General features: G+C 42.1%; 1 protein-coding gene across 1 annotated transcript in view; it reads left to right on the forward strand.

The window, feature by feature from the left end:
* PHLPP1 (PH domain and leucine rich repeat protein phosphatase 1) overlaps positions 1-20,121 on the forward strand; it is a 144,188-nt gene extending 124,067 nt beyond the window's left edge. The window contains exons 11-17 of the mRNA XM_075142541.1: positions 2,677-2,877; positions 3,898-4,060; positions 8,798-8,928; positions 12,478-12,582; positions 13,522-13,716; positions 15,907-16,135; positions 18,066-20,121. Coding sequence (XP_074998642.1) covers positions 2,677-2,877; positions 3,898-4,060; positions 8,798-8,928; positions 12,478-12,582; positions 13,522-13,716; positions 15,907-16,135; positions 18,066-19,181 — 2,140 coding nt within the window. The 3' untranslated portion in view covers positions 19,182-20,121. The remainder of the gene's footprint in view (positions 1-2,676; positions 2,878-3,897; positions 4,061-8,797; positions 8,929-12,477; positions 12,583-13,521; positions 13,717-15,906; positions 16,136-18,065) is intronic.
* The last annotated feature ends 1,091 nt before the right edge of the window (positions 20,122-21,212 follow it).

The raw sequence follows: 21,212 nt of genomic DNA on the forward strand, positions 1-21,212 counted from the left end.
AAAATATATGCATCAAAACTTATTTTTGGCAGGAATACGCAGATTTTGGCCACTTTTAATACCAGTGAGGGAACAGCTTGAAATTTCTTGTTGTATTCCACCAATGTTGAAAGTTTATTAAAAACAGAAGAGCTTTTGTTTAATTCATTTTTCTTTTAAATTTAAAATGGCTTCAGTATAGTAGACTGTATTAATTTCAGCTTTATCAGAGCAGCGTACCTTTTCTTACTCGAAGCTTTCAGCTGTGTTTTGGGCTACCTGTACTTGAGCGAACTTATGTTCTGCTGAACTTCATAGCCATAGGATGCTCTCTAGGTTATCTCTTTGGCTCCATTTGGTTATTAAAAGAAGGTACCTGTGAAACACTCCAGGTTATTCTGCTGCAGCTTGCAAGAACATAAGTAAAATACAGATTCCTCTTCAGGGTAGAGGAACATGCCCTTTCTTGGGGGATGTTTTGCTGCCACCTCCTCATCTCCATCGTATTGCTGTGAAAGTTCACTTTTCCCAGCAGCCTTAAACCTTTTTATTACTTAAGCTTTTCCAGGCTGAGTTTAAGACAACCGTTTTGTACTATGAGTGGCACAAAAGATACTGTAGCTTTCATGTTAATCAAAGTGCCTTTTTTGTGGAGGGAGAAGACTATAATGCATATTAGATTGAAGTTGCCAAAGTAATAGTTGTCTGTACTTCAGCAATGGGTGTGCTTACTGGTGTTTAATTAAGTACAGGAACCGTTGATGTGGTGTGTTTCAGTTTAATAATCCAACTTTGAATGAGCTTAATATATTTTTGGTTTATAGCTAAAGGGTGAAATTGAGCAGCATCCTTTTAGAATAAATAAATAATTTTAAAAACCCTTTCAGCTGCTTATTCCCTACTCTGTATTAATCCTCCCTCTCTTCCCTTCCTCCTCTGGAGTTTTACCACCCTTGTGAATAATGAATGAGCCTGAGGATTAAACTGTGTTTCTCCAAAGTGGACTCCTCTCCCTGTGTAAAACAGCTAACCTAGTTTCAGTTCTGTGCAGTGCTGAGAGATTTTTGCTTCTAATGGAAATGGTGGGGTTTTTTAATCCTTTGGCATTCCATGTGACTCCTCTGTAGCATGTCTGACCCTTATTTGCTGCTGAGCAAGTTTCAACCAGCTGCAACTCTTGCAAACCCATTTCATTCATTAATAGACTTTAGAGGTCAGTGTGGATTCCTGCGTGCACGAGAGGAGCTATCGGTATTTTATCACTTTCTCTTAAGATCGATGACAGGAGCACACCTGTCATCACACGACGAGTCACACACGACTATCGTGACGTTTGCTGCTCTCTGGATCGTGGGCTGTCTTGTCATAACTTCATACAGCGGGCTTGTATGTGAAATTGTGTCCTGATCAGTGGCTTTATAGGCTTCAGCCAGCTCATTTCTGAGTCTTGATTCTTGAACGCAACTTTGCCCGTTCCCGTTAGTTGGTAGGAGCAGTACAGCCCGGTTTGAACGCGGTCACTGCAGACTGGCAGGCACACACTTACTTCTGTATCACAAGTTCTCCAAGGCAGCCTCTTCTGAAAAGGGGAGGAAGGAAGAGAGAGGTCTTATTTCTGTTGAAAAGGTATAGTCATGCCAGAGTTGGTAACTAAAGGATAAATAGCCTTATTTTTCCATTTCTTTGGAATTGCTTGTGTGAATTCTAGCTCTCAAGATGCCTACAGTGCGTATTCCTTCAGTGCTGCTGTGATCACCAAACTCCCCTCAAGAAACATGAATCCTCTGCCCACAGAACTTGACTGGCAGGAGTGGGCAGTGCCTATACCTCAACAGGTCTTGTTCCCATCCTGGAAAAAGTCCTTTGAGGGAGAAAGAATAACTTCATTTCTGTGCTTCCTCAGTCTTTGCTGCTTGTGGTGGGACTGCAGAAAATATTGACAAGAGCTTCTGCTACTTTGGGGAGTAGGGGAAGGGCACTCAGGAACTACGTAGAGATCTGGCTGTCTTGCCGCATGCATCAGCAAGCAAGTATATAACTTCATTAATTTGATTTACTATTAGCACTGTCTCTCTCTAAAATCTAAAAGGCAAATTACTGCTTGGTTTCAGGTTGGGTTTTTTTTTGTGATTGGTGCATCTTTAGTTTATCCAAATATTCAGAGAGTACTTTTTCATATTTTGTAGTAGCTTTCAGATCTGCAGGTTTAAACAAAACACTGTCTGCACCCTAACCAATATTTAAAACACTGAAAAATTGGCTGGTGTTTTTACCAATGACTTCTCTTAGTCACTTGAAGGGCAGCTAGACTCTCATGGTTCGTTGATGATGAATTCAGAATTCATTTTTATGTAGAATGAATATGGAAATGATGTGGTTTGTTATTGCTTTTACCTGTAGGTTCAGCTGTAGTAATGTTGGAGGTACTGAGGTCTTGATAAGGGGATAGAGGCATTCTGAAATACTCATTTTGCTGATGTTTTGTTCATACAAATGTATTCATTTAAAAATGTGATTAGAAGTTTTGCTCATGTAACGCTAGACTTTTGATCTTTCTGTCCATTGTTGTAAACTTGTTGCTTTTGACCTTTGCTCTCTAACTGTCTTAACTCTTAAAGAAAGATATTTTTATTTATGTTTCTAGACAAAACCTGCAGAATGTTCCACTGAACTCCCTTATGCAACTTCTCTTTGCAGCCTGAGATTTCTTAATGCCTCTGCCAACAAACTGGAAATGCTTCCTCCAGCCACTCTTTCTGAAGAAACCCATAGCATCTTACAGGAGTTGTATTTGACCAATAACAACCTCACAGATAAATGCGTACCCTTGTTAACAGGCCATCCACACCTGAAAATCTTGCACATGGCTTACAATCGCCTACAGAGCTTCCCTGCGAGGTAAGTAACTGCTTTCACTGCCTCTGGCCCACCGGTGGGTGGGCATCATGAAACATTTTCACAGCGAGAACTAAATTGCACAGAAATGTGGTGGCACGGGCTGTATTTTGAATGCGGTGAAACTGCAGTGGGTGGATTCACCTACTATGCCCTCTTGCGCGTTGCTACCCTCTCGTGCGTTACACAGACAAGTGAGTGCTGCACGTTAGTTGGTGTGTTTTGATTGTGCTTGCAATTCTTTTCAACTGGACTAATGCAGCATGACCGCAGTATGCTTTTGAAGTCAAGCAAGGAGGTCTTCTCTTTTCCCTGGCTTGGTCACTTTGCTTACACCTGGTGGGCTTCTCCTTACAAGAGATTTGTGAGCATAGCAGTCTGGAAATGTCCTCTGGAAGTGGACTAAACTCCACTGGGGAAGAATCCTCTCACTCCAGAAGGAGATTCTGCCTTGGCAGCAATTCCATTACTTTCAATTCACTCTGTTTTAATCAGAAATCTTTCAAGTGTAAGATGTGCTGTAAAGCTGATGGGGTACAACCTTGGAAAAGAGATGCCAATAAATAACGGAAGAGACATCTCTGTCCTTCTGTGATGTTCTGAGCAGCTGGGCTTCAACAGCAAGGGGGAGGGAGGGAGATGAATTAGGGGGAAGGGCTAAGTGAGATGTCAGAGGATGGAAGGGAAAATGTGGGGTGAAGTGAGAAACTAGGGTTGAAAGAAAGGGGAAGGAAGGTGGGAAAAAAGTGAAAGTGAGCTGGTGAGCAGGGCAGGGGAATGTAAGCAAAGTCAGTCACTTGAAAAGTAGCATTAACAAAACATTGACAGAAGCAGCACAAATTTTGTTCCGCAACTGTGTTAGCGTCTGATGTGAGGAGAGGTGACAGGCACTGCTGTGAACAAGGACCAAAGTCTGCAATTTTATTTTCTTAAAATAATGAAAACCACTGCTCTTATCACCACTTCAAAATAAAATATGCATGTCTATTAAAAGAAAAAATTCTCAAACTTCTGTTTTCATAGCAAAATGGCCAAGCTGGAAGAGTTGGAGGAAATCGATATTAGTGGGAATAAACTGAAAGCCATTCCAACAACCATCATGAACTGCAGACGTATGCATACTGTAATTGCTCACTCCAACTGCATCGAAGTCTTCCCAGAAGTCATGCAGCTTTCTGAAATAAAGGTAAGGAATGAATGTGCTTTGGAAGAAGCAAGTGCAATGCGACTTTACCAATTCTATTCTACCCTCAGGTAGTATCCTTGCTACAGGATAGTGCATTCTCAGAAATCAGAGATCTGACAGCTGCTTTCTCCTCTGAGGTCATATGCAAAATATTCACCCCTCTGCTGCCTTAGAGTGGAAGAGCCTCAAAATCTGATTTTACGCTCACCTTCACCAGATCCTATCTTCTCTGCCAAATAAGTGTTAATTGTCTTCCTGTGACAGTCTGTTATGATACGACTTAAACATTTGGCAAGAGCTATGCGTAATTAACTCTTGCTGCCTTGGCAATTGGTTGATTATGTAGGAATGGACTTTGTTTAGGGCGCGTGTTAAAAACCGCTGAAACTGCAAAATGGGATAGGCCTTGGGGACAGAGATAAATTCCAGGAGTGCAGGCTTTGAGTATTCAGGCAAGCTACTTTAATTTTCCTAATTGCAGTCACATTTTGCACAACCGGAGGAATGCTTAATCTGTCTCTTGTATGTGTTTCCAGAAGTAATTCTGTACTTTTCCTGACACTTTTTTTTGTGGGATGCATTCTTTGCTTGACCACGCTGAAGAGCACTACTGCTTACCTTTTTGTGAATCGAGTTCCTGCTTCTCGCCTGGCTATAGTGCAGAATATTTTGCACTGCGTGCTGCTTCTGCTGGCCGGAGCTGGGAGACAGTTAACTCACAGCGTACAAATCTTGTGATGTGGCAGAAAATCTGTCGTTCTCCGAGGTTGAGAACTGATTACCTATTTACGGGCTCAAAACAACTTAAGTGTCCTTTGGGCGCTCTGTAAAGTCAAAAGGCTAAGTTCCCAGACTGCCGTGTGTGCCTCAGTGTCTGGAGTCAGGCAAAGCAGCAGGAGCAATACTTCTGTTGGACAGTGAGTACATGTAAAGATGAGCTTTGCGGTTTTAGCCAGGAAATCTCGAACAAACTTGTGGGTTTTTGAATACTCCTCCCTCTTTGGAACAATGGCCGGAGGAAGCGGAGGGCCATTTAGAATCAATCAGAAGCAAAGCCTTTTTTCTTAGAGGAAGAATTGGGGTGGGGGAGCAAGGCTCTGCACAGTAAACTTTCTTCAAAAGCGAGGGTGGTGTCAATCAAAAAAAAAAAACCAAATTAGGATAATGTAAACATGCTGATAGGAAACAATCAACTTTTTCCTTTTGTTTGTGCGTTTTGGGAAAAGCTGGATGTTTTATAAAAGCATCGGTATTTAAAGTGCTACTCTGCCACAACGCTTAGCAGAAAAAGGCTCTTGGAAGACTTGGCAGTTTCTTCCTGCTGGTTCCTTACAGTTATTTAGTTCTCTTTAGCAGAAGAAAGAGGCATGGACGTCACTAACTGTTTTGGGACTGCAGGGATAGCGTGCGTGACCTCATCTAAGAGGACACAGTGCTCTAGGACTCCACCTTTGTGGGAGGAAAATGCCTGGTCAGTACTCAAGCCTGGTTTTGACTTAAATGAGATGAGTTCATATGGTTGCCAGATGGGAAGGTGCCTTGTTGGGCATAGGGGTTCTTCTGGCCTCTGGGTGACTTCTCTAGGTCAGGGTTGGTGTTTGTCAGTTTGGAGGTCAAGCTTGTGCTGCCTGGCTGTATCCATTACTTAGCTTAACTAAAGAGCTCCTTCTTAGGTACATGAGAGCGCTCGAAATGTGCCAAAGTAAGTTCAGAATTTGTTGTTTGAGTATGGATTTGGTTGGTTGTGGAAATAAGCTTGCTTGTAGCAAAGCACAAAGTTGTACAGACTCATGTCACATCTCTGATTATGTCATATTTGATGGTTAATTTTAACTGAGGTGGCATTCAAACACACTAAACTTCTTGGGAAACTCTGTTACCTGAGGTAATGGCTGTTTTGCTTTTGTATTTAATTAGCCTGAGAGGCTGACATGTTATGTTTTTGGAGTCAGTGATACTGGAATAGTTAGTAGCAGTAGTTACTATGCTGAAATAATTTCAGAAGGAAAGCTAGTATAAATGATGATGCTTTTACACTTGCAGTAACTCCAGGGTTTCCAAACACAAGGTCTTTTTAGTGATACAATTGTCTCTAAGCCTTTTTTACAGTTAAGGCTACAGAAGTTATGTATTGTCCTCTGTGTTAAAGAGCCTAGTAGATGTCTCCGAGATATCTTATACAATACATTTTTTAGGGTTTTTATTGTATTTTATGACAGTTATCTATACTGTCAGTTAGGTTTATCTGTGCACACTGAAATGTCTTCTGCAAATGGCTGAGCAGCAGGAAGCACACACACCTGAGTCAGTGCCCCAGAAGACTCTTCCTTACAGCTGTTGTTTGACTTCAGTTTCCTTGCCTTACAAAATAAAAAAGGGCACTTTTAAAATTGTTATCGAGTGTCCTGGTGTTCTTTCGCAGTCAAGCAGCTGAGTACTCCTTACTGCTTGAGCAGAGCTCGGTGACCCAGGCTTGCTTTTCCCACCTGGGACCTGATTGTACTTTATCATCCAGTTTTTGTTGACTGATGAGTTGCTTCTCTTTTGTGGCTGTATTGCTGGGCTGCTGCAGTGAGGGTGATACGGAGGTTTCTTGTCATGGTTTTTGGTCAAGCTTATCTTTCACAGGAGCATTACCTTGAGAGGTGAAATAAGTGAAGATCTAGTAACAGTAGCATCTTAAAGACGAAACTCTCAATCTTCGGTAGGTTTTGTCCTAGTTAAATAGGTTAGTATCAGTATGGCCACCTTCAGTCACAACTGGAGATCACTCAAGTCCCTTCCAGCCTTGGACAAAACAGTTACAAAGCTGTAACTGCAGTGTAAGCAAATGCTGAATATTAAACCCTGTCTTCCAGCTGGCCTGTCCAGTGCAAAATCCTGTGTGCAGTTGCAGGAGTTGTTCTTCTGGTGCGGCATGGCTGGGGCTAAACCAGCTTGCATTAAAATAACGCACGAGGAAATTGGGATCAGTTAGGAAATACTCTTTCCTGCTTGCCTGGGGAGTAGAATAAGGACTAAATTTAACATAGATATGCAGAAAGTCCCTTTTAGCCTATTCTTCAAATAGTACAAATAAAATCTAAGAAATCCTAACTTGATAAATAAGTGATCTTCGCTAGTGCCTAGGGACCAAGGGATCTGCTGTAGGGCGTGGCTACCTTTGGCGTATTGGGCATTTAATGAGAGCAATGAAATTACTTCACCGATTTTTGTACTTGTTATTGCAGCATGCTTTTCCATCAAATTTGTAATGGCATTGAGGTGTTGAACACAGCAAGGCCTGCTGGCAGCTTCTTTAATCTGCAAAGTAGCTCTCTGGAAGCAGCAAGGAGTTGCACAGAGGAAAAAAGCTCCCTGGAATAATTGTTCTGTTAAGCTGTCTACTATTTTGTTTACCTGACAGATTTAAACTCCAATTTCCTTATCAGGCTTAGGTAACGTCAGCAGTTTGTTCTTTGTAGATAATAGGGCCTCCATATTAGACGACCTCAGGATTCAAGATTTGGGTCAGAAATTCATTATTTCTATTGCATGTATTTAATAAAGTGTTAGGAGATTTTTCTTTTCCAGATTTTACTAGGTTATCTTATGCCTTCTTCCAGCTCAGGATCCAATTTCTTTGAATATACCTACGAAAATGAAAGTCTCTCACTTGTATCAATGGAAATTACATAATGGTCAAAATGTGCGGCTAGGAAAAGCCTCCCCCTGCCCCTTTCAGCTTTCTGTTTTATTAAAGTTTTTGAAGTCTTTCTCTTTTTGCAGGTTGAAAGTAGAAAATAATCTTACTGAAAGATGTGGATAGTTCTTCTGTCCTCTGTTAAATACCCCCCTGCTCTGTCCTCTGAAAATTTTATTTTGCAATTTTTGGTGCGTGCTACACTGGTGGTTCTGTAATAGGTTTTCGAGAGTTGGTTTTGTTCTAAAATGCCATATTTTTCCCTGTGTATTGACTTTCATCTGGATATGCAGCTTTAAATGATGTTTGTTTGGGGATTTTGTCATCCTAGTGCACTTGTTCTAGCTCATTTGTGCTTAGCTGGTGGATAGCCAGCAAGTTGCTCTGCTGTTTGGTATCATACTTTTTCTGAAATATTTAAGCTTTTTTTTTCCCCACTCATTTTATTGACTTCATATTTAAATATGAATCCGTCTAAGATGACACGCATTAAAACCATGTTTATAAATGCTGCAATATTTTTTTCCTTTCCCTCTCTACTCCTCCCCTGCATATGCATTCATAACCCTGCCTATTTTAATATCCCTCAGTAAATATTGAATTCCTGAGATCGTGCTCATACTCATGCTGATTTAAACTGACTTCAGAGGAGGGACTGCTATGCCAGTGGCTTAGAAGCCCCAACTGTATTTATCTCCATTTCCTTTATCCATTAAAAGACTGGTAACTGTTTTCATCAGTAACATTTTTTCTTAAATACTTGAAAATACACTGACCATCTTTGTCTCTGTGAGGAGCAGGCAAACCCTACTAATTTTGTAACAAGATGACACCTGGCCAGAGACGGAAGTGGCCAGAGGGAATATATTTCTAGGTGTCCCAGGTATCTGGGAAGTTATTTTGTAAGAACCAACCACTTACCTAAATGAATGGTCTTAGGTCTCGATTGCAACTTTTATTGTTCACGAAACATGCATTACTACATTTAATCACAATTTGTATGATCTTGATGACAGCTGAATTCTCTTGCTTACTTGGCTGCTTTCCTTTCGCAGTGCGTGGACCTAAGCTGCAATGAACTGAGTGAAATCACATTGCCTGAAAACCTGCCTCCAAAACTACAAGAGCTGGACCTGACTGGAAATCCCAGATTAGCCTTGGATCACAAAACCCTAGAGCTCCTGAAGTAAGTTACCCTACAGAGTGGGGAGGGGGCAGAACGACTCCTGTCGCTGGGATGTGACAAAACCACAGTACGCAGAAGTGTAAATCTCTTCAAGGAGTATGGCTCCCCGTTGTCAGTGGAGCAGAAAGTAACAGCTTGGATGGGTCGTTCAGAAATTAATGCTCCATTAAAGAGGATTACTTTGCCTGCTTCAGTGCAATTGCTTTTGGCTGTAACTCCTGAAGGGGTCTGGTGGGCTGGTATAACCACTGTTGGGCCAGTTTGATCTCCGTTTTACTTCCAACATGAGATTCAACCCAAATATTTGTTTCATTCCACCGTTGAGATGCCAGTAGCTACACATTATGGTTTTTTTTCTCACGTTCATCTGCTTGGGTCTGTCTTTGCTGTTGTGCTCCTTTTTACCTCTTAACATAACATACCTTGTTACCTTTCATACCTCTCTGCTTTCGTCCTATAAATACTTTTTTTCATATTTAAGCTGCTCCTGAAGACTCTCATCTCCCACTCTGCTTGCAGCAAAGCTAGTTACCTTGCTTTGGGACCTTCTGTTTTTTTCCTGTCTACCTGTTTGTTTCCTGCCCTGGGACTTACCATCCATAACTGAAATTCGCCAAGTGCCTCGTGCCTCCTTCTGCTGCGTGTTGGGAAATTGTTGCATTAAAACAGATCAGCTGTGGACAGTGGTGCTGCCTTGCGCTTTTCTTATGTCCTGAAGGGAACTGCACCAGCTCAGAGGTTCCTTCTAAGTTGCTTTGATCCTTAAATATTGAATTATTCCAATAAGCCTTGATTTACTTTTTAAGGGTTGAGCAGTCTCTTCGTGTGGTTTGCTTTTAAATGGTTAAGATCAGACACTGGAGTAGTAAACCTCATCTGTTGTGCAAGCAAGGGAAACTTATAGCATGAGTTTACTTTTAGCTTGAATCAGCAGATTTTATCAAATTTAAATGGAAATTTGAATAATTATGAGTTTTCACAGATAAAAACAAGAGTCCGTGTTCTGCAGCAGACAGCAAAAAAAAGGGGTGTTCCTATTTTAAGAGCTGCTTTATTGTATACAGGAAACCTTCCTGAAGAAGCAGTGTGTAATGTTGTTTTGGTTCATATATATATATATATATATATATAACAAAGCTAACTGAATTGTGTCAAAACTTAAAGTGAAAGATCAGCTTTTCTTGTGTATAACCCAGCAGACAAGATGGGCAAGCCAATCTCTTGCCACTTTAGTATTCAGGCAGTGTGCCCTAGAGCAGTATTTTACAAATTTAAGTCCTAAGTAGTAGAAGGGTAGTGTGGCCCAGTTACACACCATATTTTCACTGGCATATGCGTTGCCTTTAATTCACAGAAAATTTTTTTACTCGTGTGTGCGTTTTGTTTGGTTATTTGGGTTTTTTTAATAAATTTTTCTTAAGACCTCAGATCTATTCTCTTTCCTAATATTCATTAGCCATAGTCAGGTGTTTCAGGCCTCCTGAGGGGCTTCGTAGTGTCTGCACTGATATACTACGCTGACTTCTACGGTTTACTGCTATAATTGACTGTGAGGGAGGAGGTGCTCCTTTCACTTTGTGGCAGGCACAAAAATACTTGTGCACTTGGTACTTTTTATATCTTCCTTCTCCATGTGAAAGGCAGCTCTCCATCTGTGCCCTGGCAGGATTCAAGCAGGTAGTAGGTTAATATGTATTCTCAGTGCTGGTGAGAAGAGTCCTGTCATGCATGCTTGCTTTTTTAATATGTATGGAGATCTTAAAGAAGGCTTGCATGCTTAGGAGGATGTTGCCAAGTGATTTATTGGATGTAAGAATTTTCAGTAGCAATTAAAATGAAAAAGAAAAAAAAAAAGATGCTGCTACTCTGATTTTTAGGAAAGAGCATTTAGTTCATTTGTAACAGTCATTTTAAACTAGGGGGAAAATAAACTGTGCTGTCTGGAAGCCTTAGCCCATCTTCCCTGCATAGGATGTGCTGCTGGATATCATTCCTTTCCGGGCACACGGTCTCTTTGTAGTGGTGCTACTGAGGAAGCTGAAAGCAATGCATTGAGGTAGCTTTTTTTACCACTGCTGGGAAGCCTTGAGACAACTCTGGGTCCTTGACCTGCCCAAGAACCAGGGGTCAGTCAACTCGGTTTAAAAAGAAACAAACAAAAAACCCCTTTTGATCCAAGTTCCTCTGCCCTGGAAGATAAGTGCCTTGTATGAGAAGTCTGTGAAGAAAGTGTTTGCTCATGTGTGTAGTGGTGTGCAGGTGGAGACAGAATTAAAATCTCTGCTGCTTTAGAAGAGACACAGGTTTCCAGTTTGATTTGGGGTCAGATAATCTTTTCTAATGTTCGTGGTGAGATGCTTGCCTCCTGTTTGTCACACAGAGGGCTGCAAAACCAAGGGCTTAAAACACCAGTGGTTCTAACGTTATTTATGTAATTTGTTTGCTTTTAATCTGCCCTCACTGATGTACATCCTAAGATGTACAGCGTAAGAAGAAATCAAACTGGATGTGACAGTACTTGGGGTTATTTGAGGAAGGCTGTGCAATGCTGAAAAGACTTTTCTGTATGTTCAGGTCAGGTGGGGGTTTGGGTAGAGAAAAATGAATGCTCAGAGTGAACCGTTAGACCTTTCTGCTTGTGTCCTTTTATGATTCTTTTGGTTCATGAAAGGTTCGGGTGCCTTTGAAGTGACTGCAGCGTGTGGGGAGCTCACTTTCCCAGCCTTTGGAAGAGAGCAGTAGGGAGCAGGGAGGAGGTCATCTCTCCCCAGCAAAGCAGGACTGTGAAAAGCATAAACAGAGAGGGCTGGGCCCTTTTTAAGTCTCTACTACGCTGTGTGAGATATTTGAAATTCAGGCTAAAGGCTGTGTTGGTAGTAAATTGGAGGGTAGAGGATCAAGGGCCTGAGTAAAAATTGGATTGTACAACTGGGGAAGGCAGAAGGGCTGTCCTCGCTGTCGGGACCGCAGGCTGGCTCTTGCAGGTTGGTGCGGGATGAAGATGGAAAGGATTCGGTTTATGGGCATTTTCATGGAAGGCTGTTACTACACGTTGCTGTTTCTAAAGAATTTTTTTTTCCTTTTTTTCTTCTTTTCTTTTTTTTTTTTTTCATTTAGGGGATAGTGTGGGTCATACAGGAAACTTCATTTGAGTACAATGAAAAGAGTCTAGAGACTTGTTAAAATGGATGGGAGAGATGTACAAGTTAAAAAAATCACTCCCCTATACTGACTTTCATAAAGCTAGTGACACATTTGCCTTATATTCCTAGGCCAGGTTTGAAACAAATAGCTCAGGGATGAGAGCAGGGAAAGAAAAGCCGGCTAAGCAAAACAATGCAGCTGACGCCCTCAGAGAGGCTCAGTTATTTACTGCGTTTTTGCTCTTTGTATACAGACACATAAAAGTAACCACTTTGGATGTTCTGCTTCTTTTAAATGTATTACTAAGAACTGGGAGAGAAAAAAAGGTGTTATCTTCACATTTTAAGCTGGATCATGTCAGCGCGTCAATCCGTTGCATCTTTCCCCTTTCCTTTCTCCTTGCAGCAATATCCGTTGCTTCAAGATCGACCAGCCCTCGGCCGGTGATGCTTCGGGAGCGCCGGCGGTCTGGAGTCACGGTTACACAGAAGCGTCGGGCGTTAAGAACAAGTAAGACCTGGAGTGGTTTTTATTACACGAGCATCCTAGCAGCGGAGCACCTCTATGTTGATACAAAGAAATCCTTTTTTCAGTGAAAGTTTTGGGGATGTTTTGGGCCTCACAAAGGCAGAGGCCATGCCATGACTCTATATTTGTATACCGGGCCCCTGCCTGGCTCTCCACTCTGGTCTTTGTTAGGGAAGTTGCTAAGATACAAGTGTAACCAGCACATTTTGTCTGTGCAAGACTCCAGTACTTGCAAAAGATCTGAGTGTTTAAAAGCATTTTCCTCTTTGCAAAGCTTCTTTATCTTCAACCAAAGGATGTTTACCAAGCAAATCGGAGATCCTAAAGGAAGAGGCAGAATGGCCGAAACTCTGAATATTCATAGTGTGCGGTGCTCCTGTGACTAAGGCAGCACTTGACAAATAATGTACCAAGAGTCTGCTAGTCTCTGTGTTGCTGGCAATGTGATGAATCTTTCTTTGTTCCTTAAATACCTTTTTAGAAATCTTCTGCTACCTAGGTTTCCGCAGCAAGTGCCAGCAAGCCTTTCCTTACTGTTGACTGATTTAACGCACAACTTGGTCATTGGCATGTTAAATCACAGGGATGCCTTTCAGAGGGGCAAGTGCAGTTTCAACTGATGTTGTTTCAGGCATACTTTTCTCCCCATTTCTACAAATAAGAAACTTGTTCACATGCTGAAAAGGAGGAAGAATCTTTAGGGCTTGGCTTGAACTTCCAGTATAGTTCTCTCCACATCTTAGCACTGTTGATGGGCCTGACTCTTCTCCATAGCTCAGAAAGCAGTTCTGAAATGCTTGTGAACAGAGGTGGTTAAAACTAGCTGTCAGACCAGGTTGCGTCTTTCTGGTCAGAATGACAAGATGAGAAACTAGTGGTGGGTAACAACCTTGATGTTCTCCTGCTTTGTTTTTTCACTAGGCTGTGTGTGGCAGCGCTTTCAGCCAATAACTTTTGTGACAACCGGGAGGCACTTTACGGTGTTTTTGATGGTGACCGCAACGTTGAAGTGCCGTATCTGCTGCAGTGCACAATGAGCGACATCTTAGCAGAAGAGCTGCAGAAAACAAAAAATGAGGAGGAATACATGATCAACACTTTCATCGTTATGCAGAGGTGAGTCTTGGATCTGAAGCCTTTTTTACCTTGTGTATGCTTACTGGGCAGTTTGTTCGCTTTCAGGTCAGACACCTGCTCTTTTCTTGCTTCAAAAAAATGTGAGAGAGGAGAAAAGCCTCAGTATCTGGCTATGGTGTTTTCTTTTATTACTCGTTTTGTGAGTGTTGCCCTCTGTTCCTTTCAGGTGTGGGGAGAAAAACCCCAACACCTCCCCACCCAAACAAAAAAAAAAAAACACCTGCAAAGTTAGTAAATGGTGGGTGGAGGTTTACTCTTTTCTGGTATCTTCTTTAAGTCTTACGATTCACAATTGGCCGAAACCAACTCAGTGGTATGAATCTCTTGATGATCTTTCAAACTTCCTTGCTACTACGGGCTGCAAAGCCTGGGCTGATCCTTTCTGTTTCTTTGTACCAATTCAGGTTATTTAAGGCTACACAGATATTTAAAACATGTAGCCTGGCTCCTTAGAAATGTCTATCTCCTGTCATCCCTTTGGGCTTAGAATATTATTTGAGCAGGACCTATCCAAAAAGATTGTGATGTGATAGCTGTAAGTGTAATAGTAGCTCTGTGTAGTGGTTTGGAAACCTGTGTGCGTGCTGTTCTTGACAGAAGCAGAAATTGTGCCTGGGGAGACACCGAGTGAAGGAGGAGTACGAAGGGAATTGAACAAAGGAGAACGAAGAGGTCAGGGAAACAAAGGAGAAAGTAAATAAGCAGCTTAGAGACTGAGGAAATGAATCAAGTTAAAAGTGGCCTTGCTTATCGCTCAATTGCTGCACCTTTGGAAAGGAAAAATACTGCAGTTCTGGCATCGGGAAAGATACGGAAGCAGTAGGGTGGTATTGAACCTTACAAACACAAGAGAGAAAATGCTTCCTATAATTGCTTCGAACGGTTCCTCAGACCAGTAGCTGAGAAGGTGGTTGCCATATACTTAAAATATTCAAAAATAATAACAAATTATCGAAAGCACTTATTAAGTGGTTCCGTTTACTACTAATGCAATTTCACAGGAATGTGGCAATCCTACAAAAAACTGGTGGTTTGTTGGTTTTTTTTTTTTTTGTCTCAAATCAAAATAAGCTAACCACTTCTTTGGAGAACCAGAAATAGTATTCATTCCAGTTGCATTTAACCCTTCATTGAGGATTATTACACATGATATGCAATAGTCCTGGAGTGTAGTTTTTAAAAATAAAAAGCACATTGAAGCTTGGTTACAAATTTAGTTGTGCTTTCTCTCCCCAGGTTTTTGAATCAAAAGTTCTTGCCAGCTATACCTAGCCTTAGTATAAATTTTAGTAACCTCTATAATTAGCTTTCTAATTACTGTAATTCCTAATTACTATAGGAGAAGGCCCTGATAAACAAGATACTGGGAAGGATGGATGTTTTTCACAGTCTAGTATTGAAATGAATTTACATTCTAATGACAGGATTCTGAAAACTTCAGTTTTATCCATAGATTTTTTTCACTTTGACCCCTGCTAAAACAGCAGGCTTAAATATTTCCAAGAACGTATTTAACAGGTTAGTAACTGACAGGATAAATGAAGTGTGTGCCTTCTTACAGTGGAGTTAACAGCCACTGTGCTTTTTTGGTCATCATTTGGTACTTTAAGAGCATTATTCTGAAGACATCACAAAACAGTGAACCTCTGCCTTCTGTTTTTGCTCAAAAATAGAGTTTTTACAGTTAGAATTATTATTTTTACAATAAAATCTGTAGCTTCAGAAGCTGAAGAACCAGCTGGATAATATGAACCCCCTTTTTAAGCTCTACCTGTACTCATTTAATAGTCCTCAGTACTTTTCTAACTCTCTCTGTTTCCCTCGATCTGACCTTTAAAGCAAACGTCTTTAAGAGTTGCACAGTTGTCTCCCTTCCTCTACATCTTAAAGTGCAAAGATTTTTGTTTTTTTTTTTTTTTCTAAAATTGAGCAGATTTGCATATCTGCATATGTGTAAATAACACATTGCCGGAGAGTTGAACGTGATTTCTCTGCTGCCGTAGTCTTCTGTGTCACAGTCTTCAGTGGAGACTTTTGTTTCTGTCCCAGTGATCCAATAAAGTCAATGCCCTGAGTGCTTGTGGATGCAGAACAGCGGCTGTTTCTCCGTAGTACCCATAACACTTGTTTTCCAATTAAAGAACAATCATTGTTCTGTTTAAATTCCAGGAAACTTGGAACAGCTGGACAAAAACTTGGAGGCTCTGCTGTCCTTTGCCATATAAAACATGATCCCATGGACCCTGGTGGATGCTTCACGCTAACCTCAGCAAACGTGGGGAAGTGCCAAACCGTTCTCTGCCGGAATGGGAAACCTCTGCCTTTGTCCAGGTGTTACGTGATGAGTTGTGAAGAAGAGCTGAAGAGGATTAAGCAGCATAAGGCCATTATCACAGAGGTTAGAGAGAAGTTAGGGACTGTTGCAACTTGCAGCTTCCTTGGAGAGTATTTGTACAGCAATGCATGAAATTACATGTCGACACTAGTAACCTCAAAGAGGTGGTGTTAATGGTATGGGTTCCAGAGTTGCACATTTCCTTTCAAGGTAGTTCATATCACGCAGTCAGGTTATCATGCAATCAAGTTGCTTTTCCATCCCGTTGCCATGCTGGATTTTGGTTAGCTTCAGGGAGTGAGCAGCTGTGAGCATGGTGTGTTGAAACAGGAAAGCAGACAGCCTCCTCCTAATGGGGAGAGGAATTGTTGTGTTGGAGCTGTCATGAAGAGCCTCTCCGGTCGAAAAGGATGAGAGGGCAGAGCACGTGGAGTGATGCCATCCTTCCCTTAGGAGACTCCTTGCTCCTGCCAGGCTGACTTTGCTGTCTGAGCTCCTATGTTCCCAGAACCGCCCTTTGACAGGCGGCTCTTGAAGAGAGCACTTGCCCAAAAGGAAAACCCATCCTGTGCTCAGCTGAACCATGAGAGAGGAGAAAACTATTTGTTCCCTTCTTACAAGCTTGAAGCCACCGCTGTCAGTTTTGCTTTGCCTTGTGTGAAACATGCATAGAAATAGATAAATACTGAATCTTCCTAATGGTGGAGGAACGAGCAGAAAACTCACGGCCGTGTGCCCGTGAGCAGGGTGTGTGTGTGGAATAAGTCATGTGCCTATTGATCTTGCCGGGGAAGGGTGACGACTGGGATCTCAAACGTGACAAGTTGGAAGGGAGTCACTCCAACATAGCGTGTCTCACCGAGGCACGCTCGTTGTGTTGTTCTGTAGAGGAAAAGGGAAATTTCTGCGCTGAATCTTCAGATGACTCACTGATTTCATGCACATTGATGGCTTATCACTGCTGTCAGCCTTCTAATGGGGAAGTTAACAAGTTTTTTTTTCTTCTGAGTGGTTTTAAAGGGGAAGCTTTTTTTAGTCTTGGTTCACTTTTCTGTGGTTATCTGCTTTATAATAACCACTGTAGTCATCAGCTGGACTAAATGAGTGTAAATCCTCACCTTTGTTTTTCTTCTCGAATAAGCAATTAGCAGGGTGCAGCTATCCCCAGCAGGCTGACAGATAGCCAGGCTTGCTGTTTGAGACACTTCCTCTGCTTATTCTGGCAGCTTGGATTCTAACCAGGACAGGATCCTGGGATTTGGACGTGCATGGGATTTACTTCTCAAATACGTCCATTTTTACTGATGTTTTCCCTTCAGATATTACTCCTCCTCCCCTTGGAAATGTCGTATCTAAGTGGAAACGTAGTAAGTAATTGGGGCATGTAAAACATTTCACTACAACTCAGCTGACTGAGAAATGCAGACTTGCTCTCTGCTGCATTTGACTTGCATGCCTCATTTAAAGTGTTTTTTTTTTTTTTTAAATGAACATTTGTTTCCAAAGTGATGAGCCAAGATGAAACCTACGATTGTTACAGCTGCAAGAGAAGAGTCATAACTGAATGACCTGCCCCTATATCAAATGGAGCTGTGTGTGGCTTTGCCCTGTATGAAGCCAGATATCGTGGGTGGAGGAGGGATAAGTCTGACTCACTGGTAAAACATTAGTCCAGTTGGCTCTCGCAGCTGCAGGAGCAGAATAGATGGCTTTTTGTTGCAGACTTCTGCTTTGTTGGTCTGTGCATAGGTGATGCTGATGACAAATCAGTAGGGTGTAGGAGGCGTAGCGCAGGATTGGAAACCAGCCATTGCTGTGCTCTAATCCCAGCTCTGTCACCTCCTTGCAAGTCACTTTGCTTTTCTGTCTTCATGTCTGTAAATGGCAGTGTTGGGGGTACTACAAAAACAGCCATTGCTAAAACACGAGGAGATGCAGGTGCTGTGGATCCTTGTCTGCTTTGTTTCCAATTTCCTGTCCTTTCTGATTTCAGGATGGCAAAGTGAATGGTGTGACGGATTCAACAAGAATCTTGGGGTACACCTTCCTTCACCCAAGTGTTGTGCCGCGTCCTCACGTCCAGTCCATCACCTTAACTCCGCAAGATGAGTTCTTCATTCTGGGGAGCAAGGGTCTGTGGGACAGCCTTTCGATGGATGAAGCAGTGGAAGCAGTCAGAAACGTGCCTGATGCGCTGGCAGCCGCGAAGAAGCTTTGCACTTTGGCCCAGAGTTACGGCTGCAACGACAGTATCAGTGCTGTCGTGGTTCAGCTCAACGTGACGGAGGACAGCTTCTGCTGCTGTGAACTCAATGGGGTCCCACCCCCCAGCCCAGGCATTTTCCCCCAGTCTGTCAACGTGGTCATCAAGGACAGGCCAACCGATGCGCTTGGGATGCCCTCTTCGAGCAGCGGCATGGCTTCGGAGATCAGCAGCGAGATCTCCACCTCCGAAATGAGCAGTGAGGTGGGGTCCACGGCCTCCGACGAGCCTCCACAGGTAGCCATGAACGAGAACAGCCCGGCCTACCCGGGGGAGCAGCGCTGCATGCTGCACCCCGTCTGCCTGTCCAATTCTTTCCAACGGCAGCTCTCCAGCGCCACCTTCTCCAGCGCCTTCTCCGACAACGGCCTTGACAGCGACGATGAGGAGCCGATTGAGGGGGTGTTCACCAACGGCAGCCGCGTGGAAGTGGAGGTGGACATCCACTGCAGCCGAGCGAAGGAGAAGCAGCTTCTCCAAGTGCCGGTGGAAGCCAGCGACGAAGGTATCGTCATCAGTGCCAACGAAGACGAGCCCGGCCTTCCCAGGAAAGCTGAATATTCTGCCACGGGCACAATAGGGCGCCGGCGGGGCAACGGTTCTGTGGCGCCACAAGAGAGGAGCCATAACTTAATTGAAGTCGCAACGGATGCGCCGCTCAGAAAAACAGGGGGCTACTTTGCTGCTCCAGCACAGCCCGATCCCGACGACCAGTTCATCATCCCACCAGAGCTTGAAGAAGAAGTCAAGGAGATTATGAAGCAGCACCAGGAGCAGCAGCAGCAGCAGCAGCAGCGGCAGTATCCAATGGACCACCTGGCAGACTATTACGATACACCACTATGACCCACTCTATTTACTGCTCAGAAATAAACTAACAAACAAGGAGACTTGTGTGCAGGACCCAGTGGGCTCGCATTACAGCAGGGGTTTTCCTTATCCTTTTCCTTTATATACTTCCTTTTCCTTATCCTGCCACTACAGATAACTGCAGCTTTTCAGTTTGCTAGGTTTAATATTCGTTGACTTTCTTCTAGAGACGTTTGACCGGTAAAGTTTAAAATAGTTAACCTTCCCTTAACATATCAAGTGTAAAAACAAAAAAAATAATAAAAAAAAAATAAAAAGGTTTAATATATTGCTGAGAAACAGATGATGATGTAATATTTTTTAAAATGGCTTGTTTGTTTTGTTTGAAAAGCAGGGCAGTAGCCAGTGCTAAATGATTTAAGTAATATTGTAATACTGTATTTCTTTGAGAGAAAAGGCTTTTTTTGGTCTTGAAAATGATAGACATTTGTAGAATATGGAGACTAACTCCTAGGAGTTGCTTTACTCTTTCAGGTGACTTAAGTCACTGAGATTCACTAATTTTCTCTGAGAGAACAGTTGATTGGGAAATTCCTGTAAATAGCTCAGTGTTGTATAGTGATGCTTACATGTTTTGTAGCCTTGGCATTAAGGACACGACCTGAAAAATTGACCTTTTTTTCTTAAGCGACTCTTTGGGCCATGGTCATTGAGCGTAATGGACTGAGCGGCTGTGTACAAGTTAGCTAGAGCCGAGATGGTGTAGACCATTTAAAGAAACCCACTTTTTCCTCTGGTCTCTTTCTTTCCTTACTTTTACAGACACGTTTTGTTTGTGTTCCTTACTGCTGCCACAACCAGCATGATTGTATAGAGCTCATTTGCTGTAGAACATTTACATACCAAGAGTTATATTAAAGCCGAATGCACAAATGAACATGTCATAATTTTTGTTATAATAAATATGAAATTTACACCTGATGTCTGCTTTTGTCTGAATAGCTGAGCAGCAGCTTTCAAAGAGTAGCTTGCTGTGGTTCATCAGCGTGCTGCTCAGATTAAACTGAGAAGTGTTGGAACTTTTTCGGCTCGATCACGTTTTTACACTAACTGCAGAAGCTCACGTGTACTTTTAGAATTTAAAGGCCATGCAAAATGGCCTTTAAAAGATAGGAAACACCTCTCTGAGGAATTGACCTGTTTCTTTTTTTCTTTCTCGGTACTAATTCAGCACTATTGATTTGCCCTTTGCCACAGTATTGACAATGCCGGAAGACTGAAGAGGAGCCGTGCTCTGGCTCTATCCCACTGGGACCGAGTGACTGAAGATAGAAATGGTGAAGGGATAATGCGGGCTAAGAAAAGGGAGAAAGAAAACATTGGATATGGAGAGAAGAGGGAAAATATAAAGAGAAGGTGGGACAAGTGAACTCAAAGCTACCTGCGCAAACTCAGATTTGCTCGAATGTGTTGAATGAACAGAAGTTTGACTTTGATAGCAAAAACAAATTTGTTGAATGAACAGGCTGTTTGACTTTGGTAGCAAAAGGGCATTTTTTTGTGATTCCTGTGGGAAAGGAGCAACACCTTTTTTCAATATTGCCTCTAACCAACTGCTCCATTTTACTTGTAACTCTTTAAAAAGCTGAATTAGTGTGTGATCATGACAGTGTCTTGTTCCTGCTTGACATTTGGTCTGTATTTTGGGAGAGGACTGTGATAACAGGCTGTGGTCCGTATTTTGTTCTAGGGTGAAATAGCCAAGTTAGGACAGGATTGCTGTTAACAAGAGATTTTGAGTTTCTTTTCCTTAAATAATAACAGTAGAGAAGCAAACATGAAAATACCTGGTTTGGTAAATGTTTATAGTACTATACTGTAGATCTAGAAGATTGTACTTTATTGTAATTTGAGCTTCAAAATATCTCTTTCTTAAAGAAAACTCATTAAATAATGTATTTAAACAAAAAAAAGTTTATGGTTTATTGGCTAGTAACTCTTAGGTGTTCTTTGGTAAACAGTTTGTATATTTCAAATTTTGTTGAATGATCCGTTTTCCTTAGTGTC

The sequence above is a fragment of the Calonectris borealis genome, chromosome 2 (genome assembly GCF_964195595.1).
Source record: "Calonectris borealis chromosome 2, bCalBor7.hap1.2, whole genome shotgun sequence".
Taxonomy (NCBI): Eukaryota; Metazoa; Chordata; class Aves; order Procellariiformes; family Procellariidae; genus Calonectris; species Calonectris borealis.